General features: G+C 47.9%; 1 protein-coding gene across 2 annotated transcripts; it reads left to right on the forward strand.

Annotated features, from left to right (window-relative positions):
* Positions 1-29: 29 nt before the first annotated feature.
* JPT2 (Jupiter microtubule associated homolog 2) lies at positions 30-27,992 on the forward strand. Of its 2 annotated transcripts, none has more exons than XM_007054542.4 (5): positions 30-260; positions 19,835-19,983; positions 21,381-21,523; positions 24,767-24,815; positions 25,424-27,992. In XM_007054542.4, exons 1-5 carry the CDS (start codon positions 217-219, stop codon positions 25,591-25,593), a joined length of 555 nt encoding a protein of 184 aa, XP_007054604.3. In that variant the 5' UTR covers positions 30-216; the 3' UTR covers positions 25,594-27,992. The 2 variants fall into 2 exon arrangements, with proteins under 2 accessions (XP_007054604.3, XP_037767086.1); XM_037911158.2 differs by lacking the exon at positions 30-260 and adding an exon at positions 469-614.
* The last annotated feature ends 1 nt before the right edge of the window (position 27,993 follows it).

Below are 27,993 nucleotides of genomic sequence, written 5' to 3' on the forward strand. Positions count from 1 at the left end.
AAAGCTTCCCTCCCAGGTCTGGTGGGCGGGTCCTTGTGGGAGTGTGCAGCGTGTGGTAGGCGGCTCGATGTGATTTGCGTACAGATCAGCCAATGGGTTAGCAGGGCGGGCCGGGGCGCTACCTGTTGTCTAGGCGGCCGGACTGAGCGCACCCCGCGAGAGCGGGCTGTGGAGCCGAGTCAGCAGAGAACTGTCCCTTGGCCCGCTGCTGCTGCTATGTTCCAGGGGCCGGAGGCCGAATCTGCCAAGCCCAGCTCTAGGTATCCGGGGTGGCCGGCTGAAGGGCGGTGGCGGGGCCCTGCCTTCCCCAGGGCGGGGCGCCGGGAGCGCAGGCTTCTGCCCTGCGGGGGTGGCGGGGAGCGGCCCTGGGGACTGGGGAGGCCTCCTTATGGGCGGGCGTAGGCTGCGGGGTCGCTCCGGAGACGGCGCCCATACTTCCCTTCCCCCACTTAGGGGGTGGTCCCCAGACCCCCTTCCCCTGCCGCCAGGGGCGGAGGCAGGACGCCTGAGTTCCGTTCCCTGGGCTCCTGCGTGTGAACGTGGGCAAGGCTGGGTGACCTTGCACTTCCTCAGTGTCCCTGGCTGGTCCCAAAGGGCTGCCTGGAGGGGGTGAGGTGAGTGCTCGTTCTCGTTTAAAGGGGCCGGGTGCTTGGTTTGTATGGGGGCCTGCGGTGCACTGGGCTGGGCGTGGGGTGGTGGGAGGATGGGAAGGACCAGTAGTTCAGATTACAGGAGCATTTGGAGGCTGCTATATGGAATGGGGTCCTATTGTGCTGGACAGTGTAAACACGTGTTCTGTGTGCTGGAGAACGTCCCGTCTCTCGTGACTGCCTGGATCACACCCGCTGCCAAAGCCTGGTAATGTGAGCCTCAGTGACTAGGGATCCTGACCCCACTCCTTGCTGGAGTCTTTCGATGTAGAATTACACTGCTGGGAGGAGAGTCAGATACTCTCCCCCTTGCTGGTTCCCAGGATGGATTCTAGTCCTAGAAGAAGGGCCAGGCTACCAGGTGCCACTTCCCTCTACAGAAAGAAAATTGGTTGCATCCGATGAAGTGAGCTGTAGCTCACGAAAGCTTATGCTCAAATAAATTGGTTAGTCTCTAAGGTGCCACAAGTACTCCTTTTCTTTTTGCGAATACAGACTAACATAGCTGCTACTCTGAAATCTTCCCTCTACAGGTTTAACTTAGGTTGGCTTGTGGAAGGGGACCAGACCATGCTGTTTGGTACTGTATATGTCTCTGGAGGGATCCCAAGTTTTAGAGTAGCAGCCGTGTTAGTCTGTATTCGCAAAAAGAAAAGGAGTACTTGTGGCACCTTAGAGACTAACCAATTTATTTGAGCATAAGCTTTTGTGAGCTACAGCTCACTTCATCGGATGCTGCACGGGAGGGATCCCGTGCAGCATCAACTTTATTTAAGTGGGTGTTGCATTTTTTTGTGAGCAAATACCCTTACAATGTGTCTGCACTTCTCCTTCCTTTGCAATGGGGCCACGTGGCTCTGTGATGTGATGGAAGGAGACTAGTTTTACTTTTTAATTTGCAGTTCAAGTTTCTTTTCTTTTTTTAATTATAAAATTATGAGGCCCCTTTCAGTTTATCTAACTTTCAAAGTCCAAAATAAGCTATAACTTGAATTTTGAAGGGCTGCCATGAAAACTGCACACTCAGTGTAACCCCTGAAGAGTTTTCTCTTTTCAGGTTTGGCAGCTTGGGAATTGTTTTCTTTGTAACTCATAGGCTGTATTGCTGCATGGAGTTTGGACTGCAGGGATGAACTCTTCTAACAGGAAACAATGAAGCTGTGGTTGCAGGAACAATCTGTATTGTGGCAGTGTTTACACTGTTTGGAAGGCAAAATCTTACATAAAAGTGCTATAGTTCTTATAAAGAACACGACCACAAAAAGTAAATCATTTAACTGGCTCCATTAGTGTCTTGGTATGTCCTCATATGCTCTTCTTCACAGAAGTCCCTCCCCCAGGTCCTGTGTTATGGTTTTTGGTCACTCAGGTGACCTCAAGCCATAACTTGGCTTTGTGTAAATACAGCACTGAGATAAAGCGGACTCTTCCTAACATGGCTTTCTTATGTATATTTTGATTGTAGTTTAGTTCTTTTTAAAATAGCTAGAAAAATATAGCTCACCCAGCTGGAGAACTGATTAGCTTAGTGTTGTGACAAATTCAACCTTAAACTTGAACCTGCTACATCATGAGCAAAAGGCCTTACCTGTTGTGTTTGAGTCTGTAGCTAAAAATCACAGCAAATGGAAGGGGTTCAGTAAACTGGCCTTCCTAGTGATACTAGGAAGTGTAAAAAAAAAATTAATGAAACGGGTGAAAACAAAAAGCAAAATGCAACTGAGGCTTGATTTGATGGAAGAAATTGCTCTGAACGCAAAAGGGGAACTTTCTGCCTTTTTTCCCCCACCCCTTCTAACAAACTGGAGCTACTTCCCTTTTCAGGAGATCTGAAATCCTGACATTTATTTTGTGTAACTGAAGTCAAGCTTCATAGAAATGGATACCTGGCAGCAGGCTATGAGGTGCTGCACTGAAAATAGACTGTGTACCTGTTGCTTGGGTTAGATGTTGCTTTTATCATACACAGCATAGAAACAGGCTCTTTCATATCTTCGTTTGTGTCTGCAATATTGGAATTGGACAGTATTGTCTTATCCATATGAAGGAGATGCATTGCAGTAAACACTTAACTGAGGTAAAATGTAATTTAGAGTGGAATGAGGCTCTTGCAGTTACTCTTCCTTTCAAGCATTCTGAGATTTAAAAAAACAAACAAACAAAAAACCCTTAATTTAGGCTACGAACCAGATGATGGCATTTGTTTCAAGATCTGGAGGCACTTGGTGGTAAAGGGGAAAGAACTGCATCATAAGGAGAAATGTCCCTAGTTAGTCGTAACCTCCATAGATTCTTGTCTTTTCCCACAATTCCCAACTAAAGCATACTGTGTAACACGCTAACTTTTCCTTTCTGCTGCTCTGGGTTCCATCACATTGCTGATGCGACCCCTTTCTTGTACAAGATAAACTTGTTACTCAAACGTAGGAGGTAAAGGCAGCTGACCTAGACATTGATAAAGCTACGGACTTACTACTCCAGGGGCAAGCTTTAGCTGTTGGAGCTTGTTGCTAGGCTTCACTAATCTGATTCTACTATAACCACCTCTCCATGCACTCATTCCTGTCTCCCTTGCTGCAGTCTTCTTATGGCTGCATTCTGTTTGTTGAAAGCTTGACTTTCACTGGACTACATCTGTCCACTGTAAACCCTAGAATGGTTAATGGAGTCTGATCTTTGGTGATGGGGTGTGGCGGTTCAATGATGAGACAGAACACAGATTTATTCAAGCAAGCAAGCTGGTCAGCTGAAATGGGCTGCTGCCTGTCAGCTTTCCACCTTCTCTTTTATTATATTTCTCCCCCCTGCACACTACCTACTTTCACCGCAAAGGAATGCATGACATTGATTAATATTCTTGTTTTTCAGCCTCTATCTACTACAATCCTAATTCTCAGGCCTTAAGGCCAAGCCAAGGAAGCTTCCCACGATTACTGTCCTTTAATCAAGTTCCCAGGGTTCATATCTGGTCCTCGTCCTTGGACGGAGCAATGTGTTGCTCCTCACAACGGTCAGGGTGTGCCCTGACTGTTTGCAGGTGGATGGACCAAACATGGGCCCTTCATCTCCCCCTTTTTATTTAATTATACTCGGCCCTCTCATGGGAGCCGTCAATTTGCTTTTGCGAGCAATTTAACTCCCAAATAGGCAAGGACATAACTCGGGGAGCTTGCCAGGGCGAATCTCTACAAAGCCTTAGCAAAGAGGGAATACATTGTACACAGCAGCAGCAAAAAATAAGCCCAATGATTATAAACACAGCATAACCAAAAAGTTGTCGCAGCCAGCCTAAAGATGGCTTGTACTAGTGCAATTAACCACACGCGCACAGGTGACATCGTTGGCCCCGGCCGGGTACGGTGTGTGGAGGGATATAGCCGTGTGAGGCAAGGTATAGTAGGCCGGGCCCCAATTAGCCATGCCAGAGTACTGGGAAGAGAGATTCGCGTAAGCAGCGAGCATCGTCTCATTCCCTATCTCCTCAGGGTGATGACATACTGGAATAAGGCATGTACCTAACAATTCTCCGGCTTCTACAGAATTAGACAAGCAAAAGTGGGTAACATTTGCTATTGAAGCCAATCTTTCCCATATGGTATACGTCATTCGGGCCCGTAACGGGGGATGCACTTCCGAGCCAACCCCTACAGGAATTAGCAGGCACAAAAGGCATACAATCAGTACAGAGTTAGCAGTGATTTGGGCGAGAATCGCCACAAACAAAGTCTCAGGAGTCTCTGGCTGTTGGTTTGCTGCCAGTCTTCGTTGAGCCGCCGCGACCAATGCTTTTACTGCTCCCCATGTCACGGGCTGGCTTGGGACGCTACGCCTCCTCCGTTTCCGTCCCGCCGTTGTCGACCCGGGAGGCACCGCATTCTCCTCCAAGGTCAGCTGAAACTCCGGTATGGGGTTCGGCAGCCCCTGGCGCCATGCCATGCTGTTTCAGTGCCGGTCGCACACACCGGGCTGGAACCCACAACGGTCCTGCAGGGAGAGACACCGCAGCATATCCCCGACCCCAAGTGATTAGAGGTACTGGGCCCAGCCACTGCGGATCAGGCAGCTGACGGTAAAAGACACGCGGTCTTTCCAGTACCTCAGATTTGTGAAAATGCCGATCCGCGGGGGTCTGCTGATCTGCGTTCAGCGTTAAATTATTTAAAGTAAACAAAAGGATATGCATTTGTTGTTGAATGTCTCCTAAGGTTCGGAGACGCAGCTCCCCTTGTTTTAATTGTTTATCAAGCAAGGTTTTGAGCGTGCGATTGGCACGTTCAACAATGGCTTGGCCCGTGGAATTATAAGGGATCCCGTGTTTAAGGCGGACGTCCCATCGGGCACAAAAGGTGGAGAGGGCTGTGGAGCAGTAGGCTGGGGCGTTATCCGTTTTAATCTGGCTTGGGCGACCCATAACAGAAAAGCAGGCTAGCAAATGGTGAATCACTTTGGCAGTGGCTTCCCCACGCTGCGGGGTTGCCCAGAGAAATCCCGAATAAGTATCAACAGAAACATGTAAAAAGGAATAGGGGCGGAATTGTGGCACGTGAGTGACATCCATTTGCCACAGCTGATTCGCTGCGGTACCTCTAGGGTTAACGGCATAAGAAAAGGTAGGGGCAGCAGCGGCACAGTGGGGGCAGGAACGAACAATGGAACGTGCATGATCATAGAATCATAGAATCATAGAATATCAGGGTTGGAAGGGACCCCAGAAGGTCATCTAGTCCAACCCCCTGCTCAAAGCAGGACCAAGTCCCAGTTAAATCATCCCAGCCAGGGCTTTGTCAAGCCTGACCTTAAAAACCTCTAAGGAAGGAGATTCTACCACCTCCCTAGGTAACGCATTCCAGTGTTTCACCACCCTCTTAGTGAAAAAGTTTTTCCTAATATCCAATCTAAACCTCCCCCATTGCAACTTGAGACCATTACTCCTCGTTCTGTCATCTGCTACCATTGAGAACAGTCTAGAGCCATCCTCTTTGGAACCCCCTTTCAGGTAGTTGAAAGCAGCATCAGTAGGAATGTGAAACTGCCGGGCCAGAACAGAGGCAGACTGATGAAAAAAGGCATGGCTTTCAATGGGGTCAGAAAAAAGGGAATTTACCTGACCACGTAGCGCGCGATCGGCGCGCGCATTGCCCTCAGTGAGTGACCCAGGCAAAGGGGTGTGACTGCGAATATGAGCAACAAAATAAGGAAAATTACGAGTGGAGATAAGATATTGCAGAGACAAAAATAGGCGAAGGAGGTCCGCATCGACCTGAGGGGTAATGAGGGCAAGGGGTAAATGATCAATCACTTGATAAACATAATGGGTATCCACAATTAAATTAAAGGGACAATCAGCAAAAAGTTGAAAGGCCAAAATAACAGCAGCCAGTTCCGAGCGCTGCGCGGAACGCTGAGGCAGTGTAAAACGAGAATGCCAACAAGGGGGGTCACCGGATTGATAGGTGACAACACCTCGATGTGGAGAGCCATCAGTAAAAAGAGTAACAGCAGAAACAATGGGTTGAGAGTGGCTAAGACGATGAACAATTAGAGGCACCTTTTGGGTAATTACCAACCGAGGATCTTTTGGGGGATTATAAGAAATTTCTCCCACATAATCACAAAGAGCAACCTGCCAAGCCAAAGAGGTGTGGCACAAGGAATCAAATTCACTACGGGACAAGGGGAACACAATATCAACTAAATCAGTGCCAGTAAGTTGCACTGCACGGTAGCGGGCTTTACGAACAAGATCAGACAGGGCATCTAAATATGGATAAATATTCCGAGGAGGAGTGGAGGAGAGGTACAGCCACTCTATGATAGAGACGGCTGTATTCGTACGGGGTACAAACAGAGCCGCAGTGGGCGTATGAGGGGTGGCAAGAAGAATCAACCGTAGGGGACGGACCTCAGGGGGTCTGTCCACAAACTGCTGACTCAATGCTGCATTAATTTGTCGAATGCAGGCAATGTGCTCTTCAGTGATGGCAATAACTGCACCCGGTGCTCGGGCTCCACGTAGGAGCTCGAACAACGGCTGCAGCATTGAGGTAGGGAGACGAAAATAGGGCCGAATCCAATTTAAATGACCCAAAATCTGTTGTAATTTAACAAGGGTTAGGGGTTGAGGTAGAGTTAGTGCCGGACGAACCGGAGCAGCATAGGTTTGTAAAACCTTATGGCCGAGGTAGTGGTAGGGATAAGAGCGTTGGATTTTTTCTGGTGCCACCAACAGGCCATTTTGGCCGAGAATTTGAGACAAAGAGTTAATCTGTTGTTCCGTGACCTGGGGACCACTAAGCAAAATGTCATCCATATAATGGTAGACCTTTAGCGTAGGGTACCGGGCACGAAAAGGGGTGAGGGCCCGATCCACAAAAAGCTGACACAAGGTTGGACTATTTTGCATTCCCTGGGGTAAGACCTTCCACTGATACCTTTGAGAGGGTTGCTGATTATTATATTGTGGCACCGTAAACGCGAATTTTTCGCGATCTTGCGGGCAAAGGGGGATGGTGAAAAAACAATCTTTTAAATCTAACACACAGAGCTGATCGGTTTGAGGAATTAAATTTGGATTTGGTAAGCCAAACTGCAAGGGGCCCATAGGTTGGATGCGTTTATTTATTTCCCTTAAATCATGTAACAGCCGCCAAGCACCAGATTTTTTCTTAATAACGAACACCGGGGTGTTCCAGGGACTAGTAGAGTACTCCAAGCGCTGTGCCTGCAAATGCTGCTGCACAAGCGAATGAAGCGCTTTCAGTTTTTCTAGAGGGAGGGGCCACTGGTCAATCCAGACAGGCTCTAAGGATTGCCATACCAAGGGTAATGCGGAGGGCAATGTGGGTGAGGGAGGGTTTTGAGCCATCAGATATTAATATCGAGGGTGGTGTCCAGCTTTGTAAGTAAATCACGGCCCCAAATATTGAGGTGGACAGGGAGCACGAAAGGGCGGATAGTAGCAAGGGTACGGCCTCCCGGTTTAGAGACCGTGACCCAAGACAAACTCTGTCGCCCGGGTTTACTACCCCCGATCCCCCACAACTCTTTAGAAGGAACCGTAGGCCAACTAACCGGCCACTCCGGATCACGAATCACCGTAACGTCAGCTCCAGTGTCCACCAGCCCTGTGAAGGGAACATCATTTAAGAGAAGTGTTAACTGAGGTTTCGAGGGGCGGACTGACATTGTCAGAGCAACAAGTGGAGAGGACGTGCTGTGAGACGGCGAGTGAGACAACGTTGATCCAAAGCCGCCTCCGCCCCGAGTTCGATCCTCGGCAGCTGGCACCTGATAGGGGACTAAAATCAATTGTGCAATTGATCGTCCACGCGGGAGCGACTGTGGAAGATGAGTCCACACCTGAACCTTAATAATGCCGGTGTAATCGGCATCAATGACTCCGGGGATGACAAAAAAGCCCTGTTTCCCAGCATGAGAGCGAGGGAGAACGAGACCCACAAAGCCAGCAGGGAGAGGTCCTGTCACCTGGGTAGGTATGGCGCAGACCTCCCCTGGCAGCCGAAAATCAGTGTCCTCCTGCATGATCAAATCAAGCCCTGCACTTCCAGCAGTTGCCGCCCTCATAGAGTCTATGGATTTTAAGGCAGAGGAATGGTTGTCTGAGTGGGAAACACCCCCGTTTGGCCCTGGGTTCGGGGGGAACCCGTCGCGCGGTTTCCCGACCCGCTACGACACTGATTAGCCCAGTGATAGCCCTTCTGACACTTGGGGCACTTCTTTGAGGGTCGAGCGGGTGCCTTTGATGAGCGGCACTCCCGCTGAAAGTGACCTTCCTTACCACAGCGGTAACAACGCTTCCCCTCCCTCCCGGTTTTTCTCAGGGCGGCAGCCAGAACTCCAGCCTTATGGGCTTGTGTGCCGATGTTCTGGCACGCCCGTAGCATGTCTGAGAGCTCTAAAATGCCAGAGGCTTGCGCCGTCTGGAGGGCACGGCGGCAATCCTCATTGGCATTCTCAACCGCCAATTTTAACAGGATCTCCTGAGCTGCCGCAGCGTTATCCACCTGTCGGAGGATAGCCTCCTGCAATCTGTTGGTAAAATCCAGATAGGACTCTGATGCACCCTGACGGATACTGACAAAGCTTTTTGTAGGCTTGCCTGAATCCGGGACCTTCCGGAAGGCATGCTGGGCGCAGGTGGAAATGAGAGGGAAGAGGGCCTGAGGGAGTTGAGTCTGCACCTCAATGGTAACAAACTGTCCCTCCCCTGCCAATTGCTCATAAATAACATTAACACCTGCTGCTCTATGAATCTGGGCCTGACGGTCCGCCTCCTGCCGATACTCACTGACCCAAATAACATACTGACTGGGTGACAGCATCATGCGCATCAGCGCCTTCCAATCCTCAGGGATCAAGGAGTACCCAGTACCTAGCCCTTCAATGAGACCACGCACAAACGTGCTAGTCAGACCGAACTCGCGAATCGCTTTCTTTACCTCTCTAACCACCGAGTAAGGCAATGAGACCCAGGTTCCCACCGGGTTGCCCTGGTCGTCATTCTGCCAGGTCACCGGACAAACTGAGACCAGCTCAGCCAGCTCCTCTGCTGTAAGATCTGAGCGAGTCTTCGCTGCGTGAACCATTTGTTGCACCAGCGAAAGCCTCTGAGCAGATGCAGACGACCTCCCGGGGGGCCCCGAAGCATGGGGTCCTAGGGGGGGAGGGTAATCACACACCGGCTCCGGTGGGGAAGGTAAGGGAGGCGGTGGTAATAAAGGCACTGGGGGCGAAGCAGGGAGAGGGATGGCTGCAGGAGCCGACGGCGGTGGCGGAATTGGCAGTCCCTCTATTGGCGCGAGAGAAGGTTCTTCCGAGGCGACACACTGTGTTGCATCGGTAGGAGGGGGGGTGACTGCAGGAGCCGACGGGCGTGGCGAGATCACCAGCCTCGCGAGGGAGGGCCTGTCCGAGGCGACACGCTGTATCGCATCGCGGCAGAGGTGCCAGGCATGTAAAGCCTGCACGGGCGCCCGAGGCTCTTCATGCAATGTCTGGCCCAACCGCTCCCAGTCCGCTAGCTTAAGGGTTCCGGCTTCAGGGTACCACGGGCACTGGGCACTCACCTCCTGTAACAGGAGAGTGAGTTCTCGAGTGGGGCAGACATGCTGAGCCTTACGCAGCAAATACTGTAGCTCATTGCGATGTTGCACTTGCAAAACAGAGAGGGAACTTCCCATACTTACCACAACGAAAAATACTCACCGGGATCCACGAAGTGGATGAGTGACGCGTCTGAAACCCTTGCCGGGCGAGGTGAGTGCTGAGGGCCCCACGTTTGGGCGCCAGTTGTGGCGGTTCAATGATGAGACAGAACACAGATTTATTCAAGCAAGCAAGCTGGTCAGCTGAAATGGGCTGCTGCCTGTCAGCTTTCCACCTTCTCTTTTATTATATTTCTCCCCCCTGCACACTACCTACTTTCACCGCAAAGGAATGCATGACATTGATTAATATTCTTGTTTTTCAGCCTCTATCTACTACAATCCTAATTCTCAGGCCTTAAGGCCAAGCCAAGGAAGCTTCCCACGATTACTGTCCTTTAATCAAGTTCCCAGGGTTCATATCTGGTCCTCGTCCTTGGACGGAGCAATGTGTTGCTCCTCACAACGGTCAGGGTGTGCCCTGACTGTTTGCAGGTGGATGGACCAAACATGGGCCCTTCAATGGGGTCACAAGTTTTCTAGTTTAAGAAGTTTTTACATGGCCTAGGGCTGAAATGCTTGCTCTTATTTCCAACTTTAAATTGGAATTGTAGCAGAAAAACTGTCATAAAGACACCAAAAGAGCTCTGGCAAAAAGTCTGATACAGTTTGAAGGTTAACTTTATGAAATTTCTGTTGATTCAGACTTCCTTTTAGTCTCTTATTGCTTCTGGAACATCACAAATAACCACTAGCCGTTCTGTTCTGTAGATGGTTTTGGTCAACCAAAAAAAGATGTATGGGACAAAAACTTGTATAAAGTGGAATTAACTATCACCTGGCTCTTTCTCTCTCTCTTTTTTTTTTTTTAAAGTTAGCCTCAATTTAACTTGAAAATTTGTGCTTAGTGCCATTTTAGTTTAATTGTAAACTTTATCCTATTTCAGCCACTGACTTCAGTGTCCCTATGGATAAGATATCTTATCTAAATTTTACAAACTGCTGTAGGCAAAGAACAAAGTATTAAAAATACCTTGATTCAGAGGAGTGGGTGCTGTTGGGTGCTCAGCACTTTGAAAAACAGGTTAGTTTGTTTAGGTGCCTAAAATATGGACTTAAAAATGGGTGCCTGAAATTAGACTCTTAAGTCTTGGCCTTGGTCTTCTCCTTTTAAACCACTTCATCCAAAAGATGTCTGGTGCCATTCCAAACCCTGAAGTATTTCAACTTTCTTGATTTGTGGATCCTTAATATATCAAAAGGTGGTGTGTGCTGCAGATAGAGCAAAGCTTATCACCTTAGTGTTCTGAGGTTTCCGGTGGCTTTCCCGCAGAGGAGGCTAACAAGGCCCTGGACCTAATGTCTTGACATAGGTAAGCATTTTAAGGCCCTGAAAACACTTATTGTAAGCACTTTGGGACAGGGCCCATCTTTGTTCTGTTTGTACAGCACCTAGCGCAACAGGTTCTTGGTCCATGATTGAAGCTTCTAAGTGTTAACAGGAATTCAGGTATTAAATACACAGGCAGTCATACTGATCTCAAATAAGGGTGTATAAATGTGTACAGGATCAGAGCTGAAGATTTTTTTTAATAAGAAACCCTGTGTAAAATCTCAAATTCTAACAATGAGGAAATTCTTGCCTCTGTCACACTGATTGTATTTACCATCTGGTTTCTAATTTTAAGACTACAACATTAGAAGAAAGAAAAAGTAGCAACAGCTAATCATTTGTCTAAATCAGACTTTAGTTAAATCATTTTAGCCATGCTGGAGATATCAAAGCATCCATGTGTAGTTAAACAAAGTTCAGAAATAGGACATTAGCATCTAGTTACACACTGCATATAAAGAAATAGCAAGTTAATTCAAATCAAAAGCTAGAACACTGCGCTACAAACTCTGACTGAAATTGCAATTTGCTTGAGAATAAGCTTCCCTCGGCGGGGTACAGTTTGAACAGTTAAATTGTAGTAGGTGACTTTTAGTGTGATGTAGCCAAACTAAGACTCCACTGGGACAACATTCTTTAAATGGGATAGAACTAAATGCTGCCTCATTCTTGAAAAGCACTGTTCTGTTCATCCAGTCACAGCACAAACTAAGCAGAATTGATGATGCACAGGGTGTATAGGGTGTTAAAATATAGATATTCAGGCCTGCCTGTGAAGGCTTATACTTTAAGAACTTAGGTGTATTTGTGTCTCTTAGCTAGTTATAGAGGTATAAAACAAAGAATCAGAATCACAAGTGCGCCTGTTGTATGGGCCTTCTCTCACTAGGATAGTCTGAGGCCTTGTTCTAGGTTAAGGCCTCTGGCTAAGCAGCAGGGGCAGCCATAAGCTGGGAAACATATGGTCACATCCTCACATTCCAAACCAGTCACATTGAAATAAGGTGGTATTGGGCTGTTAAGAAGACGATCCTGTCCTGATAGTGCCCATCACCGCCATATAAAGAAACAGATCTTAAGATAGTTAAGGAAAACTTAGTTTGATAGCATCCTGTCTGGCAAGAAATCACTTATCAGTGGTTGTAGTTGTGAAACCTTCATTTCCATATTGTTTTATCTTTATGGCCCCCCACTTTTCTATTGTTAATCTGTCTGGTTCTCTAATTGTTTCTGTCTGCTGTATAATTAATTTTGCTAGGTGTAAGTTAATTAGGATAGTGGGATATAATTGGTTAGAGAATTGGTTCAGTTTCAGTAAAATGATTGGTTAATATATAGCTGAGAATATTACTATATAAACTGGGGTAAAACAGGAAGTGGGTGGGAAAATCGGAATAACAGAATATTAGGGTTGGAAGAGACCGCAGGAGGTCATCTAGTCCAACCCCCTGCTCAAAGCAGGACCAAACCCCAACTAAATCATCCCAGCCATGGCTTTGTCAAGCCGGGCCTTAAAAACCTCCAAGGATGGAGATTCCACCACCTCCCTAGGTAACCTATTCCAGTGCTTCACCACCCTCCTAGTGAAATAGTGTTTCCTAATAGCCAACCTAGTGCAACTTGAGACCATTTCTCCTTGTTCTGTCATCTGCCACCACTGAGAACAGCTGAGTTCCATCCTCTTTGGAACCCCCCTTCAGGTAGTTGAAGGCTGCTATCAAATCCCCCCTCACTCTTCTCTTCTGCAGATTAAGCAAGCCCAGTTCTTCTTCGAGTGCTTACTCATATCAGTTCCAGTTAGGTGTGCGTGTGCCATGTCCACGGCTGTTGGAAAACTTTTCCCTAGCAGCTACCTGTCGGGCTGGCTGTAGAGCCCCCTGGAGTGGTGCCGGTAATGCGCTCTATATATGACCCTGCCGGCCCAACCTTCCTTCAGTTCCTGCTTACCGCCAGTGACAGTTGTTGGAACAGTTGTCTCTTGCTCGCAAGTGTCCCACTAATCCCTAGCTCTTCCGCTAATCTTTGTACATAGTTACTCATTGTTAGTTAATAGTTCTCACTTAGTTGTTAATTGTAGTCTTTAGCGGTTGGGGGTGATTCCCCTCCAACACGCGCCCTGCAGGGCTCCGGAGCATGCTGTCCCAGGGCTTCAAAGATTGTAGTTCCTGCACTAAGCCTATGCCCATGGGTCACCTCCACGACTCCTGCCTCCTGTGTCTGATTGATGGGCTTCTCCTGGCCAAGTGCAAGGTCTGCAAGGCCTTCGAGCTTCATACCAGGAAAGAGAGGGACATTCGTCTAAAGCAACTCCTTATGGAGTCAGCCCTCTGTCCACAGCAGGACCCGTCCCCAAGTGCCTCAGTGCAGAGTGCTCCTCCTGCGGTGCCGTCTGCGGTACCGAGAAAGGACTTGGCACACCAACCCAGGGGCTGCTGGTCCCCCGGGTCCCAGAAGCGTTTTCCCCAGCACCGCTCTCACTCACTGGCTGCCCGTAAGAAACAGGCCAAGGGGAAGTCCCCCCAGCGCCTGCCATGGACACCTGGAAGGGGACGGTGCAGGGAACGGGTCTATGGCTGACAGACCCTAGGGCCAGGCACAATCATCGCGGGCCCCTGTCTCCCCAGGATGCCCCGTGCTCCTGGACTCACCACGGCCACAGGTGGCGGAGGTCATGATGCCTTCCACTCCGGACCCTTTCGAAGCCGCTAGGGGGCTCATAGAGATGACTGTGCCCAAGTCTCCAACCTCAAGGCCTCTACTTCCTCGAGGCATGTTACTGTCCAGGGGCAAGCTGGCATGTTTGGACCGTCTGCCCCCCCCCCCCCCCCCAACAGGATCTCCGGTGCCGGGACTCCGAACCACGCACTCTGAGTCCCAGCATCGCACCTATGCCCCGTGCTGGTCCCACTCGCGGCACTAGTCTCGCAGCCCTGATCCTTGGAGCCACTCCCGCTCGAGGTGGTCATCAGGGGATAGGTTGTGGTCCCGCTAGAGGTCGGGTCTCACTCTGTGACCTCACGACACTGCTCTCCGCTCCGACCTCAGCCTGCACGTTCCAGGCACCGCTCCCCAACACGGCACCACTCCCAATCCCGCTCATGGCAGCGGTCTCCGCTTCAACATTGTCCTTGATTGCGGCACTGCTCTACATCGCAGCATCGCTCCCCATGTCGCGGCACCGCTCCACATTCTGCAGTCGCTCCTCGCAGCGGGACCACCCTGTACTGTGATACCAGTAAACATCAAGACCCACGCTACCCTTCACGGTCCCTCCAGAGGAGGATGCCTCCCTGGTGCAATCTCGCACCACTCCCCCTTGGCTGTCCTGCTCGAGATCGCCCTCCCTCAGATCGGCAGGGCAGCAGGAGCATCTGAGATGCCCAGATCAGGGCCGGGGAGCCTAAGGCAGAATGCTTCGGTGCCCCAGTGGCAATCCTGGACTCCTTGGGTGTACCACGAGGCCCAGGGTGCCCCTCCTGGCATCCCTCTGCCTTCCCATTTAGAATCTCGCCTCCCAGAGGCAACCCTCAGCTGCCCATCTCAGGACCTACCTCAGGACCTGGACCCAGTCCCATATCCCCCTGTGGAAGCTAAACCCGGTGCTCGTGAGGACCTGGCCCCTGAGGATCAAGAGGCTGCCACAGAACCGGTCCTGCCAGTGGCTTCTTCCTCATTGTCCCCTGATGACACGGTGGCGGGCACTTCCACATCTGGACCACCACCCATGGACTACAGGGCCCTGCAGGAACTTCTCCAAAAGGTGGCCCTGAATATGAACCTCCAGGTGGAGGAGGTGGTCAGAGAGGAGGACCCTATGGTGGACATTGTGGCACCAGAGGGGCCCTGTAGGGTGGCCTTACCCATCATAAAGGCTATTCAGTCTAACGCCAAGACTGTTTGTTTGGCAAATGCCTGCCTCCGTTCCCCCCAACAGCCAAAGGGGCTGAGAGTAAATACTTTGTTCCCACTAAGGGATACAAGTATCTTTTCACCCCCCCTTCCTCATGCTTTCTTGTGGTGGAGGCGGTAAATGAAGAAGAGAGGCAGGGTCAGCAGGACCCCGCTCCCAAATCAAGAGACGCTAAATAACTTGATTTGTTTGGAAGGAAAGTTTATTCCATGGGGGGTGGGTCTCTCTCTCAGGATCGCTAATCAACTTGTGATCCTGAGCAGATACTACTGCAACTTGTGGTCCTCAATCCTGAAGTTTAAAGAGCTTCTCCCCTCTGAGTCATGAGCGGAGTTGGGGGCCATTGCGTAGGAGAGCAGGGCTGTTGCCCAGACTTCCCTCCAAGGCTCCCTGGATGCCACGGACTCGGCGGCGTGTACTCTGGCATCTGGGATTGCAATGAGGCGCAACGCCTGGCTCCAATCCTCTGGTCTTCCCTCAGAGGTTCAGCAAACAATACAGGACCTTCCCTTTGATGGACAGGGCCTATTTGCTGAACAAACAAATTCCAGACTGCATAGCCTAAAGGACACCCGGAATACAATTAAGTCCCTTGGCATGCACACTCCAACGACGCAAAGGAAGTCCTTTAAACCACAGACCACCCAACAGTGGTCTTTTTCCCCCTAGACCCAGACAGGACTTCTCCCACAGGAGAAACAGATATAGTCAGCACAAGCTGTCACGCCCTCCCTCTGGGCAGGTCCAGGGACAACCCAAACCCCCTCCGGGCCCTAACCGCCCCTTTTGAAAGTGTGCACAAGGACAGATTACCAGTCCACAATCTGGCCATTCATCCTCCTTTCCTGAACCGTTTATCCCATTTCTATAGTGCATGGTCCCTCATTACATCAGACCGGTGGGTGCTCTGCATGGTAAAGGCAGGATATTCTATCCACTTCTGCTCCTCCCCATCCCCCTTGCCTGTCCCTCTTCAGGGACCCCTCTCATGAGCAACTTCTCGTCTAGGAGGTCCAGAGTCTCCTCACTGTAGGAGTGGTGGAGGAGGTCCCCCCAGAAGTTCAAAGGCAGGGGTTTCTACTCCTGATACTTTCTTCTCCCCAAAGCAAAGGGCGGCCTTAGGCCCATCCTGGACCCATAGGAGCTCAACAAGTTCATAGTCAGCTTGAAGTTCCTTATGGTCTCGTTGAGCACAATCATCCCTTCCCTGGACCTGGGAGACTGGTACGCCGCCCTCAATATGAAGGACACTTACTTTCACATATCTATCACCTGGGCTCACAGACCGTTCCTCTGCTTTGTAGTGAACAAGGTGCATTACCAGTTCACGGCCATTCCATTCACTCTGTGCACAGCTCCTCGCATCTTCACCAAATGCGTGGCAGGTCTTCTTTGCTGCCACCACTTGCATGTCTACCCTTACCTGGACAACTGGCTTCTTTGGGGCCGCTCCCATCAGCAGGTGGAATCGCAGGTGCAAATGGTCAGACACGTTCGAACTTAGGTATCATTCTCAACGTCACCAAATTCATGCTCACTCCAACTCCAAGAATAGAGTTCATCGGAGCGGTTCTGGATGCAAATCAAGTGAGAGCGTTCCTGCCCGAGACGCGTCACCTGGCCCTCTCGCAGATAATCAGCACCCTTTGCAGCTTCCCCACCACCACAGCAAGACAGTCTCTCAGACTGCTAGGCCATCTGGCATCCTGCACTTACATGGTTCAACATGCCAGGTTATGTCTCAGGCCTTTGCAGGCGTGTCTAGTGTCTGTGTACCACCCGTGCCGCGACAGCCTGGACATGGTGCTTACCATCCTCAGGCAAACCCTTGATCCCCTATGTGGTGGCTAGATCCCCACATGGTAGGCGCTGGGATTCCTTTCCACCCTTCCCAACCCACTTTGGCTTTGGTAACAGACTCATCCGCTTTGGGCTGGGGAGCACATCTCAGAAGCCTGACACCTCAGGGCTTATGGCTGCTAGAGGAATTGGCTCTGCATATCAACACCAAAAACTCAGGGCGATTCGCCTCGCCTGCAAAGCTTTTCTGTCCTGCTTTCAGGGCCACTGCGTAGCGGTATTGATGGACAATACCATGACCATGTTTTATATAAACAGGCAAGGTGGAGCCCAATCATCTCCTCTCTGTCAGGAAGCCCTCCTACTGTGGGAATTCTGCCTAGCCCACTCCATTCTTCTCCAGGCCTCGTACCTGCTGGGTGTTCAGAACATGCTGGCTGACAGCTTGAGGAGACATTTCCCCATGCACGAGTGGTCAGTTCTCCCGGACATCATCCACTCCATCTTTCACAGTGGGGGGTTCCCCTGAATCAACCTGTTTGCCACATGGGCCAACAGGAAGTGCCCAGCCTTTTGCTTCTTCAGGAGCCACAGTCCAGGCTCGATTGCAGATGCATTCATGATTCCATGGTCCGGTCAGCTGCAATACGCATTCCCACTCATCCACAAAGTGCTTCTCAAGGTCCTCAGGGACAAGGCGGACGTCCTACTGGTGGCTCCACTTTGGCTGCGCCAGTGCGGGTACCCCACCCTCATGGACTTGTCAGTCCAGTCACCGATACGGCTACCTCTCACTCCCGACCTCATTTCACAGAACCACAGTCGCCTCCTTCACCCGGACCTTCAGTTGCTCCACCTCATGCACTGGAGAATCAGTAGCTGAACCAGGCTGAGCTTGCCCTATTTGGACCCGGTGAGGCAGTTCCTTCTGGAGAGCCACAAGCTGTCTACTAGAGCCACAAGCAGGGCGAAATGGAAGAGGTTCTCTAGCTGGTGTGCCCAAAGGCAGGTGCTCCCATCCCTTGTATCCTGGACTATCTTCTGTACCTCAAAGACCAGTGTTTGGTTCTTTCAAGGTCCACCTTGCGGCCATCTTGGCGTTTCACCCAGGTGATTCCAGATGCTTGGTGTTCACGCACCCCATTGTGGGATGTTTCCTGAAAGGTCTGGAAAAGATACATTTCCCCCGATGAAGCCCCCTATTCCAGCCTGGGATCTCAACCTAGTCCTCTTTCGCCTCATGGGCCCGCCCTTCAAGCCGTTAGCTTCTTGTTTGCTTCTTTACTTCTCTTGGAAGGTTGCCTTCCTGGTGGCTATCATATCGGCGCGCTGCGTGTCTGAGCTGTGGGCCCTCATGTCTGAGCCTCTGTACGCTCTCTTTCATAAAGACAAGGTAGATGCAACTTAGACCTCACCCAGCCTTTCTTCCCAAGGTGGTCTCCCACTTCCATGTTAGCCAGGACATCTTCCTGCCAGTCTTCTATCTGAAACCACACAACAGCCCCCGTGAACAGCAGCTGCATTTGCTTGATGTCAGGAGGGCACATGCTTTCTATATCGACTGCACGAAGTTGTTCTGCAAGACAACCCAGTTGTTCACTGCTATAGCAGACCGGATGAAAGGTTTGCCAGTCTCTTCCCAGCGGATCTCCTCCTAGATTACAGCATGTATCCGGACTTGTTATGACCTGGCGAAGGTTCCTCTGCCTGACATCACTGCTCACTCCACGAGGGCACAGGCCTCATCGACAGCCTTCCTGGCCCATGTACCTCTCCAGGAAATCTGCAGGGCTGCCACGTGGTCTTCAGTGCATACTTTCATGTCACACTACGCCACCATCCCGCAATCTTGGGATGATGCGGCTTTTGGCAGAGCGGTACTTCGGTTGGCTTTACCTTGACTCCAACCCCACCTCCAAGGTAAGGCTTGGAAGTCACCTAACTGGAATTGATAGGAGCAAGCACTCGAAAAAGAAAAAAATGGTTACTCACCCTTGTTGTAACTGTTGTTCTTCAAGATGTGTTGCTCATATCTATTCCATTCCCCCCCACCTTCCCCTCTGTCAGAGTAGCCGGTAAGAAGGAACTGGAGGGTTCAGATGTGGCCTCACCAGTGTCAAATAGAGGGGAATAACAACTTCCCTCAATCTGCTGGCCATGCTCCTACTAATGCAGGAATCATGCTTTCTGGAAATTAACCCCAATAAACATCACATTGTCTGCACTTCAGACTTCTGGTCTTTTGCTGCTTGCTGTCTGTGTGACAAGAACCCGGGAAGTGGGAGGGTGAAGGGAAAGTCCTCTAACATAAGGCTGACTCTAATCTTGCTTTAGCAAGTATACTGGTCTTTCTTCACTTGCTTACTATCTCTAAGTTTGCTTTGCTCAAATGGAAACTACAGATAAATTTACACTTTTATAGAAGAAAATGTCAAGCCAAAGGAAATGTTGCTGTGTATTAACATGAGGGTTATGTCCAAGTTCTGGAATGTAACCCTTCAGGCCTGCATTATTACAGTAGTATAATGTTACAATGGGATTATATTCAGGCATATCCTGATTAGAACCAGTATCTGTATCAAACTGTCAAACTAATTACTAGAATAACATTTTGAATATTTTATATTCTGGAAGAGGCAGATATGGCACCCCACTGCTGCTCAGTGTTGACTTACAAACGTTTGTCATAGTTTGGACCTTGACAGCCAGACAAGTATGTGAATTTTAATAATAGAACTGCACGCAGTATTCCTAACTCTGGTCTGCTAATTCCAAATTATGTAGTATAAAAAACTGAGCACTTTAACCAAATTTAATCTTAACTTTGGGGGATGGGGAGGAATGTGGCAAACATGCTGAATGCAGTAGACTTCAAATAAGTTGGCATCTGTCAGTAACTGTTAATGTTCCACAACAGAGTATTGAAACCCCCTGGAGGAGGCTCTAGTAATCTGTTTGGGAGCACAGAAGAAGTTTCCTCTTCCAGCAGACCACACAGAATGGCATCTAGCATCTTTGGAGCAGCTGAGGAACCTCAGAACTTTCCAAAAAGAACAAACCCTCCAGGTGAGAACATCAGTTTCCTCAAGGAAACTACTGAGGAGAAGTATAGCTGATTCTGGGTTGGCAGGTATAATTGGTTCTTGAACAAAGTTCATGTTCCAGCTCGGTATCCTGAAGCAAAGTTACACTTTGAGCAATGTAGCAGGTAAATATCAATGCAACAGCATTTTTTTGCTGTCCCTGTAAAGTATACACTACTGCTAGCTGATTGAGCTTGTGCACTAAACCCATCTGCACACCTGAATCAGGGAGCATTCAATCACGAGTTCTGAGTTTAGCTCTAAACTGAACTTGTGCTGTAAAATACAGTACTTTTTCTCCTGATGAGCCATCAGTCTGACCTTGTTAAATATAGGGATTGGGGAAATCATTAGTCCACCTGCTAGGCTTAAAGGACTTAAAACATTGAACAAAGCTACTGTGGGATAAGAGTTTTGGTAGTCTTTTTTTCTGCCTGTAGGCAGCAATGAGACTACTCTGTCCATGTCATAAGAACGCTGAAGTAGTCATTTTTAAGCTTGAAATAGAGCTGATATTGCACTGTGTAAACCATACACTAGGGTGATGTTTCTGCTTGCATATTTAGTGTGAGCTTTCGTTACATGGATAGTTTTAGTGGTGATAAGCTTGCCAGCAGTGAAATGTGGGACATTAGGTAAATAGTTACCATTAGTCCAATATGGCAGCTATTAACTGTACAAACTACTGATGAAAACTTACTATTTGAAGTGAAATTACTGTACGTAATTGAACAAAGCATGAATTAGAATGGCAAGTAAAGTTAGAGTGCTACATTGGACTTTACTATACGCTCTTGGTTTTAAAAAACCATGTTACTAAAACCATAGGCAACTTTCCAGCCCTGCCTGTTTGCAGCCATTGAGATGTAAGTGCTCAAGACTATAAAGTAACTACTGGATGATGTCTAAGTCTGTGTCTGCACTGGCAGAACTCAGGCCTGTAGTTTTCTGGCCTAAGCTATAGAATAGGTATGATACCATCAGGTTGCCCAATCCTAGTAGGGAATTAGATCTCTTTCCTAATGTAGCCACCATGTAGTGTCAGGGAGAGGGAGCGACACTTGGAGGATCCATTCCAGAGACTTTTCCAGCTGAAATGGTGACATACACAAAGAAACTACTTCAGCTCTACCAGATGTAGAGCCAAGATTTTTCTGAGTTCTGATGACAAAAGTCTTAAGTATTTTCAGAATATTGTAGTAAGCAAAATTCTAGGATTTCTGGATTTAAGGTACAGATTCAGTTAGTGATACCAAAAACCTCAAACTTGGATATTTGACTGTTTTTTAATCACCTTAGTTAAAGTTTTATAGGAAGTTAGAAGGGAAAAGTACAAAACAGTTAAAACCCTTTTCCAAGTAACTGTTAGTTACCTTGCAGGGGGGAAAGGAAGTGGTATCTTTGAGGATCCTAGCCCTGTCCAGTCTCGTCAACGCATGAATCCGCCTGGTGGGAAGACAAGTGATATCTTTGGGTCTCCAGTACCTGCCAGCCCTGTTCGAGCACACCCAAACAAACCCAAGGTATCTGTACTGCTGTGGCTGTGAAAATGGGTTAGAAAAAACTGCTAATAGGGCTAACTATAATCTGGTAGTACATAGGAGCCTTATTCAGAACATTAAATCTATGTGGCATGTTAGTCCTACATTATGCCTCAGGTAATGCAAAATTAGTCAGCACTGCCTCCACAACCCTCTTCTAGTCAAGTTGTTACTTGTTATTTTTGATAGTAAACTCATTTATGCTGCATCAGTTCTCAGTGTACTGCAGATTTTTGTATGTAAAAATGTACAGTTGCACTGTGGAGTATGAGGGGGAAGCCGAAAGCTTTCTCAGTTGGATAGAGGAGAACTGGTGCTTCTGTCACCCAGATAAGGTGTAGGAGGCTGTCTTCTGACAACCAGGAGGCATTTCAGGCTTTTGGAATTGGAAGGAGATGGATCTCCTTGTTCCTTTTTCCAGGGGGTGCTGACTTCAAATTTGGGAGGTGCTGAATTTGGGGCGGGAGGGATAGCTCAGTGGTTTGAGCATTGGCCTGCTAAACCCAGGGTTGTGAGTTCAATCCTTGAGGGGGCCATTTAGGGATCTGGGGCAAAAATTGGGGCTGTACGGAATCTGATTCTGGTACACAGTTGTGGCAGTCATAGGACTACTATGTGGCAATTTATTTGGCTGCATAATCACATTAGACACAGGGTCATAGCTATGAGCAAACATTCTTCTGGGGGAAACAAGAATGTAAATATTTGCCACTTATGTACCATGTTCTTGCATAGTAGATTGGCTCCTGCATCTTGGCTGGTTAACTCTTTCCTTAAGTTGAAACTGCACCACTGGGTGAGTCAGCCATCATACTGGCAAAGTTCTCGACAAGTGGAGAGTCTTGGAAACATACTGTCCCTTAAGCACTATTGTTAATGGAACCTGTGCTCCACTAAAATTTCTGCTGAAGGGAAACTGATGGTAGTAGCTTTATTGCTTCTAAAGTTCTAATTGACCAATGTTACTAGAATCTGGTTTAAGAACATAGAACTAAACTTGAGGCAGGAGTCAGAAGTGATATTCTTTATCCCAGCCTCTTATGCAGTCCTGCCAGTATTGACTCCCAGGGATTCTGGGATTTGGGTCATAGGAAGAAACTGAGAATTTTGAGGGTTGGGTGCATGCCTGCTCAGGGGTCTGGTGTTACTTTAGAGGGTGTGTTTTTTGCTTCTCTTCCTATCCTCTGCATTGGATGGTTCTGGGGTAGCACTGCTGTGCAGTTGGCTGCACTCTCTAGAAACACAATTTTGACCAGCACTGGATGTGGGGAGAGTGGCATGAGGCATTGTAATTTGGGATGGAGCAGGGATGCAGTGGGAGCAGCAAGAGGAGGGGGATGAAATTATTCTGTTGGGTTTTAGGTAGAATTCTAGTCACTTGCTCACCCTCAGAGCATGCAGCCCAATGTGTGTGCCCTCTTGCAACCTACTTTAAGCTCACAAGCCACTGATTGAGAAATGCTTGAGTACTCGCTTGAAAGAATTTACACTGTTGGATAATGTGATGCTTTTGTCTTTAAGAGATTTTTTTTTTTCTTTTAACCCCCTCTTTAATGTCATTTTCATGCCAGCCCTTTCTGCTGGGGTGAAACTATTATAGAAACAGTAGAACAGTAATGATTTGATGTACCGGGCACTTTAATGAATTGTATTGATTTGACTGCAGCAGTCTTGGTGTGAGGAGATCCTTTGAAGCCATGCTTGCTCATCACAGCCGATTCCTGAATATGAAAATGGGTCAGTAAGGATGGGTGAAAACTGTCCTTAAGACTCATCTGACTCAGCCCTGGTCTACACTAGTGGGGGGGCGATCTATCTAAGTTATGCAACTTCAGCTACGTGAATAAAGTAGCTGAAGTCAACGTACTTAGATCGACTTACCGTGGTGTCTTCACCGTGGTGAGTCGACTGCTGCCACTCCCCCATTGACTCTGCCTGTGCCTCTCGCAGCGCTGGAGTACAGGAGTTGATGGGAGAGCGCTCAGGGGTCGATTTATTGTGTCTAGACTAGACGCAATAAATCGATCCCGCTGGATCGAGCACTACCTGCCGGCTCGGCGGGCGGCGAAGACATACCCTTAGTAATCCAAACTAGTCTGGATACTTCACTGAGCATGTTTTTATTGCTGAGACACCCACTGGAGCACTGAAGAGCTTGCTGTTCTGGGTCTGAACACTTGCTGCTATTTTTGGGTGTCAGTGGGTACTTGTAGAAAAGAGTGTTGCAAGATAATGGTCTAGAATGGATATAGATCCAAGGGTAGAAAGTCTTAAGGGTCTAATGGACTATTGCCATATCTTGCTTCTGTATATTAAGTGAGTTGTGTAGGTAAGATATACAGGCAGCCCAGCATAATGTGACGAGCACATGGGGATTGTGACATTATTGACATGAACGGTGACCATATAGATCATTGTTGCAACCAAGGTCCTACAGTTGCACCAAATCTAGTACAAAGGAGGTCAAGTAAGGCATCTATGGAACGGTTGTAATTTGCTGGTTATGATTATGCTGTCTGTATGTGTGTATCGTTTTTGTATTTGGTCAGCTTCCTGAGAAAGGAAACTTCTGAGTAATTGCCCAGTCAAGAAACACTTAACTGACCAATGGACTTTGGGAGATGCCAATCCACATCTGAGCTTTCCTGGGAACGTCTCTCTCAGTGTTATAGAGGGCTGACAATTTATGAGTTTACCCTGTATAAGCTTTATACAGAGTAAAATGGATTTATTTGGAGTTTGGATCCCATTGGGAACTGGGCGTCTGGGTGCTGGAGACGGGAGCACTTCTTAAGCTGTTTTCAGTTAAGTCTGCAGCTATGGGGGCATGGTTCAGACCCTGGCTCTGTGTTGCAGTAGGCTTGCATGTCTGGCTTGACAAGGCAGGGTTCTGAACGCCCAAACTGGCAGAGAAAACAGGCTCAGAGGTAATCTCAGCACATCAGGTGACAGTCCCAAGGGGTTCTCTGTAACCGAACCCATCACAGGGATCACTGTCTCCTTAAAGAACTCGATGCTACAGTTGTTCTTACAATACAGTTGCTCTTACAATGCCATTGCAGGAGGCTTCATGGAGAGCCAGCTGCAGCATTTGGCTCTTAATGCAGAAATCGCATTGTGTTGGTTTAAAGGATCCTTTAGGTCTAAGATTTAAGAAAATCTTGCAGTGAGTAGTAGTTGACCTATACCCTATGAAGCCCTAAAACAGTTCTGAATTTATTGTAGGATCACGTTGTCTTACAAGAGGCAGGAGATGCATCAAAGGAACTGAAAGGTAAGGCAAGAGAAACCTTTTTCTGAGATGCTGTCAAGAGTATTTTGTGTATGCAAAGAGGAACAATGAACAAGACTAATCCTGGTTTTCAGGACAACACAGTCAAGCAAGGTCATGGCTATAGAACTTCAAACTGGGGAGTCAGACTTTCAGTATCAGTTACATGATAGGAAGTGACCCTGAAATAACCATCTAACCTCTTCTATTAAGCTGAGTCACTTTAGGTAGGGTATTGAAAGTGGGCCCTATGCTAAGCTGATATCTAGATATGGGAAGTGTCTGTCTTGATACCTGCCCTCCCAATGTCTCCTAGATGGTCTATCTGTCTTTATAGGAGACTATTTTTGTGCTTGTCTATAAGGGGACATAAATAATTGTTGAGAACAAGATAGGAGAGTCTTGGAAGAAGTAGGCCTTGAGCAGGAAAAGTGCAGGCATAGAGGGAGACTGTCAGAGCAGGGGCAGCATAAGTGAAGGGGGAAGATAAAGGTAGGGGAAGGATGTTAGGGTTGGAAAGAGGGAAGAATATACGGGGCTATTGAAGATGAGTGCATAAAAGGCAATATTACTGCAGTGCAACCATTCTAACCTCCCTTGTCATCACACAGCTACAGAAAACAAACCACAGATGGAAGACAGAAGCGAGAAGAGAGATCTTGGGAAAGAAGAGCCAGGCCCCAAGATAGATGATCATGAACCCAGACTGGGGCCAAGGCCACGGTCACACAACAAAGTCCTCAATCCCCCTGGTGGCAAATCCAGCATTGCATTTTATTAGGAACGTTCACTTTCACTAATGGAGTCAGCACAGAAACTTTATCTATGAGTTCTGTTTTCAGACACTTGTATGGGGACAGATGTTTTAGGCAGGAGGATGGGGGCTTTAGTGACTCATCTAATCCAAATGGAGGACATCTTGATGTTCAAGACTTCTGTAAAACCTGTTAGTTATGATGCTTATGGAAATAACTGAAGACTCTTATGTGCTAGACAGCACAGGATTCAGCGGGACGGTAGCTTAGATAGGTGCAAGAGGAGTGTCTCTTTGTGGTGGGCAATTAAAAAAAAAAAATACTCTTAAGCTTGCAGCCATTTAGTAGCTCAGACTCTTGGACCTAAGCATTTAGGTACAGTCAGCATGGTGAAATTCCACCCCAGTGGATGGGGACTCGAATGCCAGGCCTGGCACCCATCTAACTGAACCTAACAGGAGCTGATGCTCTTCCCCTGGGCAGTGTATCCTAACCTCAAGAAGCTAAAAATGGATCTGCAACCACTTTAATATAAACATGCTCCATCCTAAGCGGTGTTGCTGGGTTCTGAAGAGTTCTGCTTAGTGTTTGGCCATAAGAAGAGGCTTCCTCCCCAGGTTTATTATTTTAAAACTCTCATTATTCTGTGGCAATCTCGCAAGCCATCAAGTTGTGTAAACTTTCGGAGCACTTCAGTAATAGTCTGTGCTGATACATATTAGCTCTTGATAAAGGGAAAAATTGTAGTCTAGTGTTCTGTCTCATCCAGGCACTCCTGGAAAGATCTTATTTCACTGATGTCATGCAAGGGTGCCTCCAGCTTTCCTGATGGGGAGGGCAGTGATTTGGGCATGCAGAGTTACATCTATTAAAAGAACTCTGACAAACTACAGTAGTGTATAATTAGATTCTGGAAACTGTCCCAGGAGATCTCTAGTGAGCCAGCTTTAATGTCCCATCACCAGCCTCTAAAAGCTCTCATGTAATGATGCTTTAGCTTCTGCAGGGTTTTTTTTTCTCCCTCTGTCTTGGAGGAATAATGAACTGTTCTGCTTGTATCCTCCAGTAGCTTTGTTTTTTGTTTCTGTGCTGACTCTGTTAGTGAAACCTCTGTTTTGTTAGCTGTGGGTTGCCTTTGACTGCCTCAGTTGTTATTTGGTAGTGTGAACAATCCAAGTTGCTCATCCACACATACTTTTGTAGCTATCTTAAGACTGTTAGTCCCTGTTCATCCTCTTGGGCCAGTCTAGGGAGCACTGCAATACTCTTCTGGCACAGTGGCTGTTTTGAATTATGTTTGCAAGAATGTGCATTGTTTTCTCCAGTTAGCTATGTGGGGTTGGGGGAGGGCTCTCAAATTTCAGTTGTTAATTCTGACTGGACTTTCCTCAAATGTATCTGAAGTATCAGTGTTTGATAACATTAGGTGCTTAGACTGTTGGCCACTTGTAATAGTAATTTTTTTAAACTACCGAACTCATTACATACAGGAGTTATTCAGGTACAGAGACCAAGTGGCCTTATCTACACAATGGCTCCACATACCAGTAGCTGTTCTAGCCCAGGTTCACTGAAAACTATTTCTGTGACAAACTGTTCAGAAGAGTTGTCTCTTAGCTAAGTGCTACACCAGCTTAGAGGTCATAATGATTGTTAAAGTGTCCAACAAAGATGAATGACTAACTGTACCACAAAGACTTGCAGCTGCCTTTTAACTTACGAAAGTGAAAATCCCCTTTTTGTAGGGTGGAAGTGACAGGAATCTTAATGCTTCCTGTACCTCTTCCACAGGAGACTTGGCGCTCCTGCTGTTGGCCTCCTCTAGCTGTAAGAGGATGCTGATCAGTGTTGAGGGAGTGTGAGCCCGATACATCTGTTTTTAGATTCATATTCCCCTAATATAGCAGTTTCCTAGTTGCTATTCCTATTTTGCTTATTTGATCAAGTCTGTAAGAGATCCCCTGTCCCCTTCTGCCTTGTTAGTGTTTAACTTCCCTTTCCAGTACGAGCTAGGCTTTTCAAAGGGTTAGCAGGTAGGAAAGACCAACCAGTCTGCTCTTCTGCCTTCAGCTTTTGTATTGAAGGGTTTGTCTGTGGGCAAGTCAGTGAGCTTAGACTCAAAGCTTGATATCTTACAGACTAACTGGAGCTGAAATACTGAGAGATGCAGTTGCACAGTGCCTGTGTTTTAAACAGCAGTTTCCAGCTAAGTCTTAAACTACTATGGATTTCTGTCTGCATGTGTTTGGCGAACATTTCCCTTACTGGCGTACACCCTGTGCTCAGTGTTTCAAGTTTAAGTTTGATAAGGACACATTTTTTTTTCTTTTTCTTTTCTTTTCTCTTTTTTTAGGAAGAGGAGTGGAACATGTATTAATGGTTAAATCATGGACTTCTTAATAAACCACAGTATTTTGTTACTTCAC

This window comes from Chelonia mydas, chromosome 10 (assembly GCF_015237465.2).
Source record: "Chelonia mydas isolate rCheMyd1 chromosome 10, rCheMyd1.pri.v2, whole genome shotgun sequence".
Taxonomy (NCBI): Eukaryota; Metazoa; Chordata; order Testudines; family Cheloniidae; genus Chelonia; species Chelonia mydas.

Bases quoted from the DNA above. Each gene is read 5' to 3' on its own strand.
- JPT2 (XM_007054542.4), top strand. From the start codon at position 217: ATGTTCCAGGGGCCGGAGGCCGAATCTGCCAAGCCCAGCTCTAG. The intron at 19,984-21,380 runs GTGAGAACATCA...GTTACCTTGCAG, and splicing joins AAAAAGAACAAACCCTCCAG to GGGGGAAAGGAAGTGGTATC. The intron at 21,524-24,766 runs GTATCTGTACTG...AATTTATTGTAG, and splicing joins CACACCCAAACAAACCCAAG to GATCACGTTGTCTTACAAGA.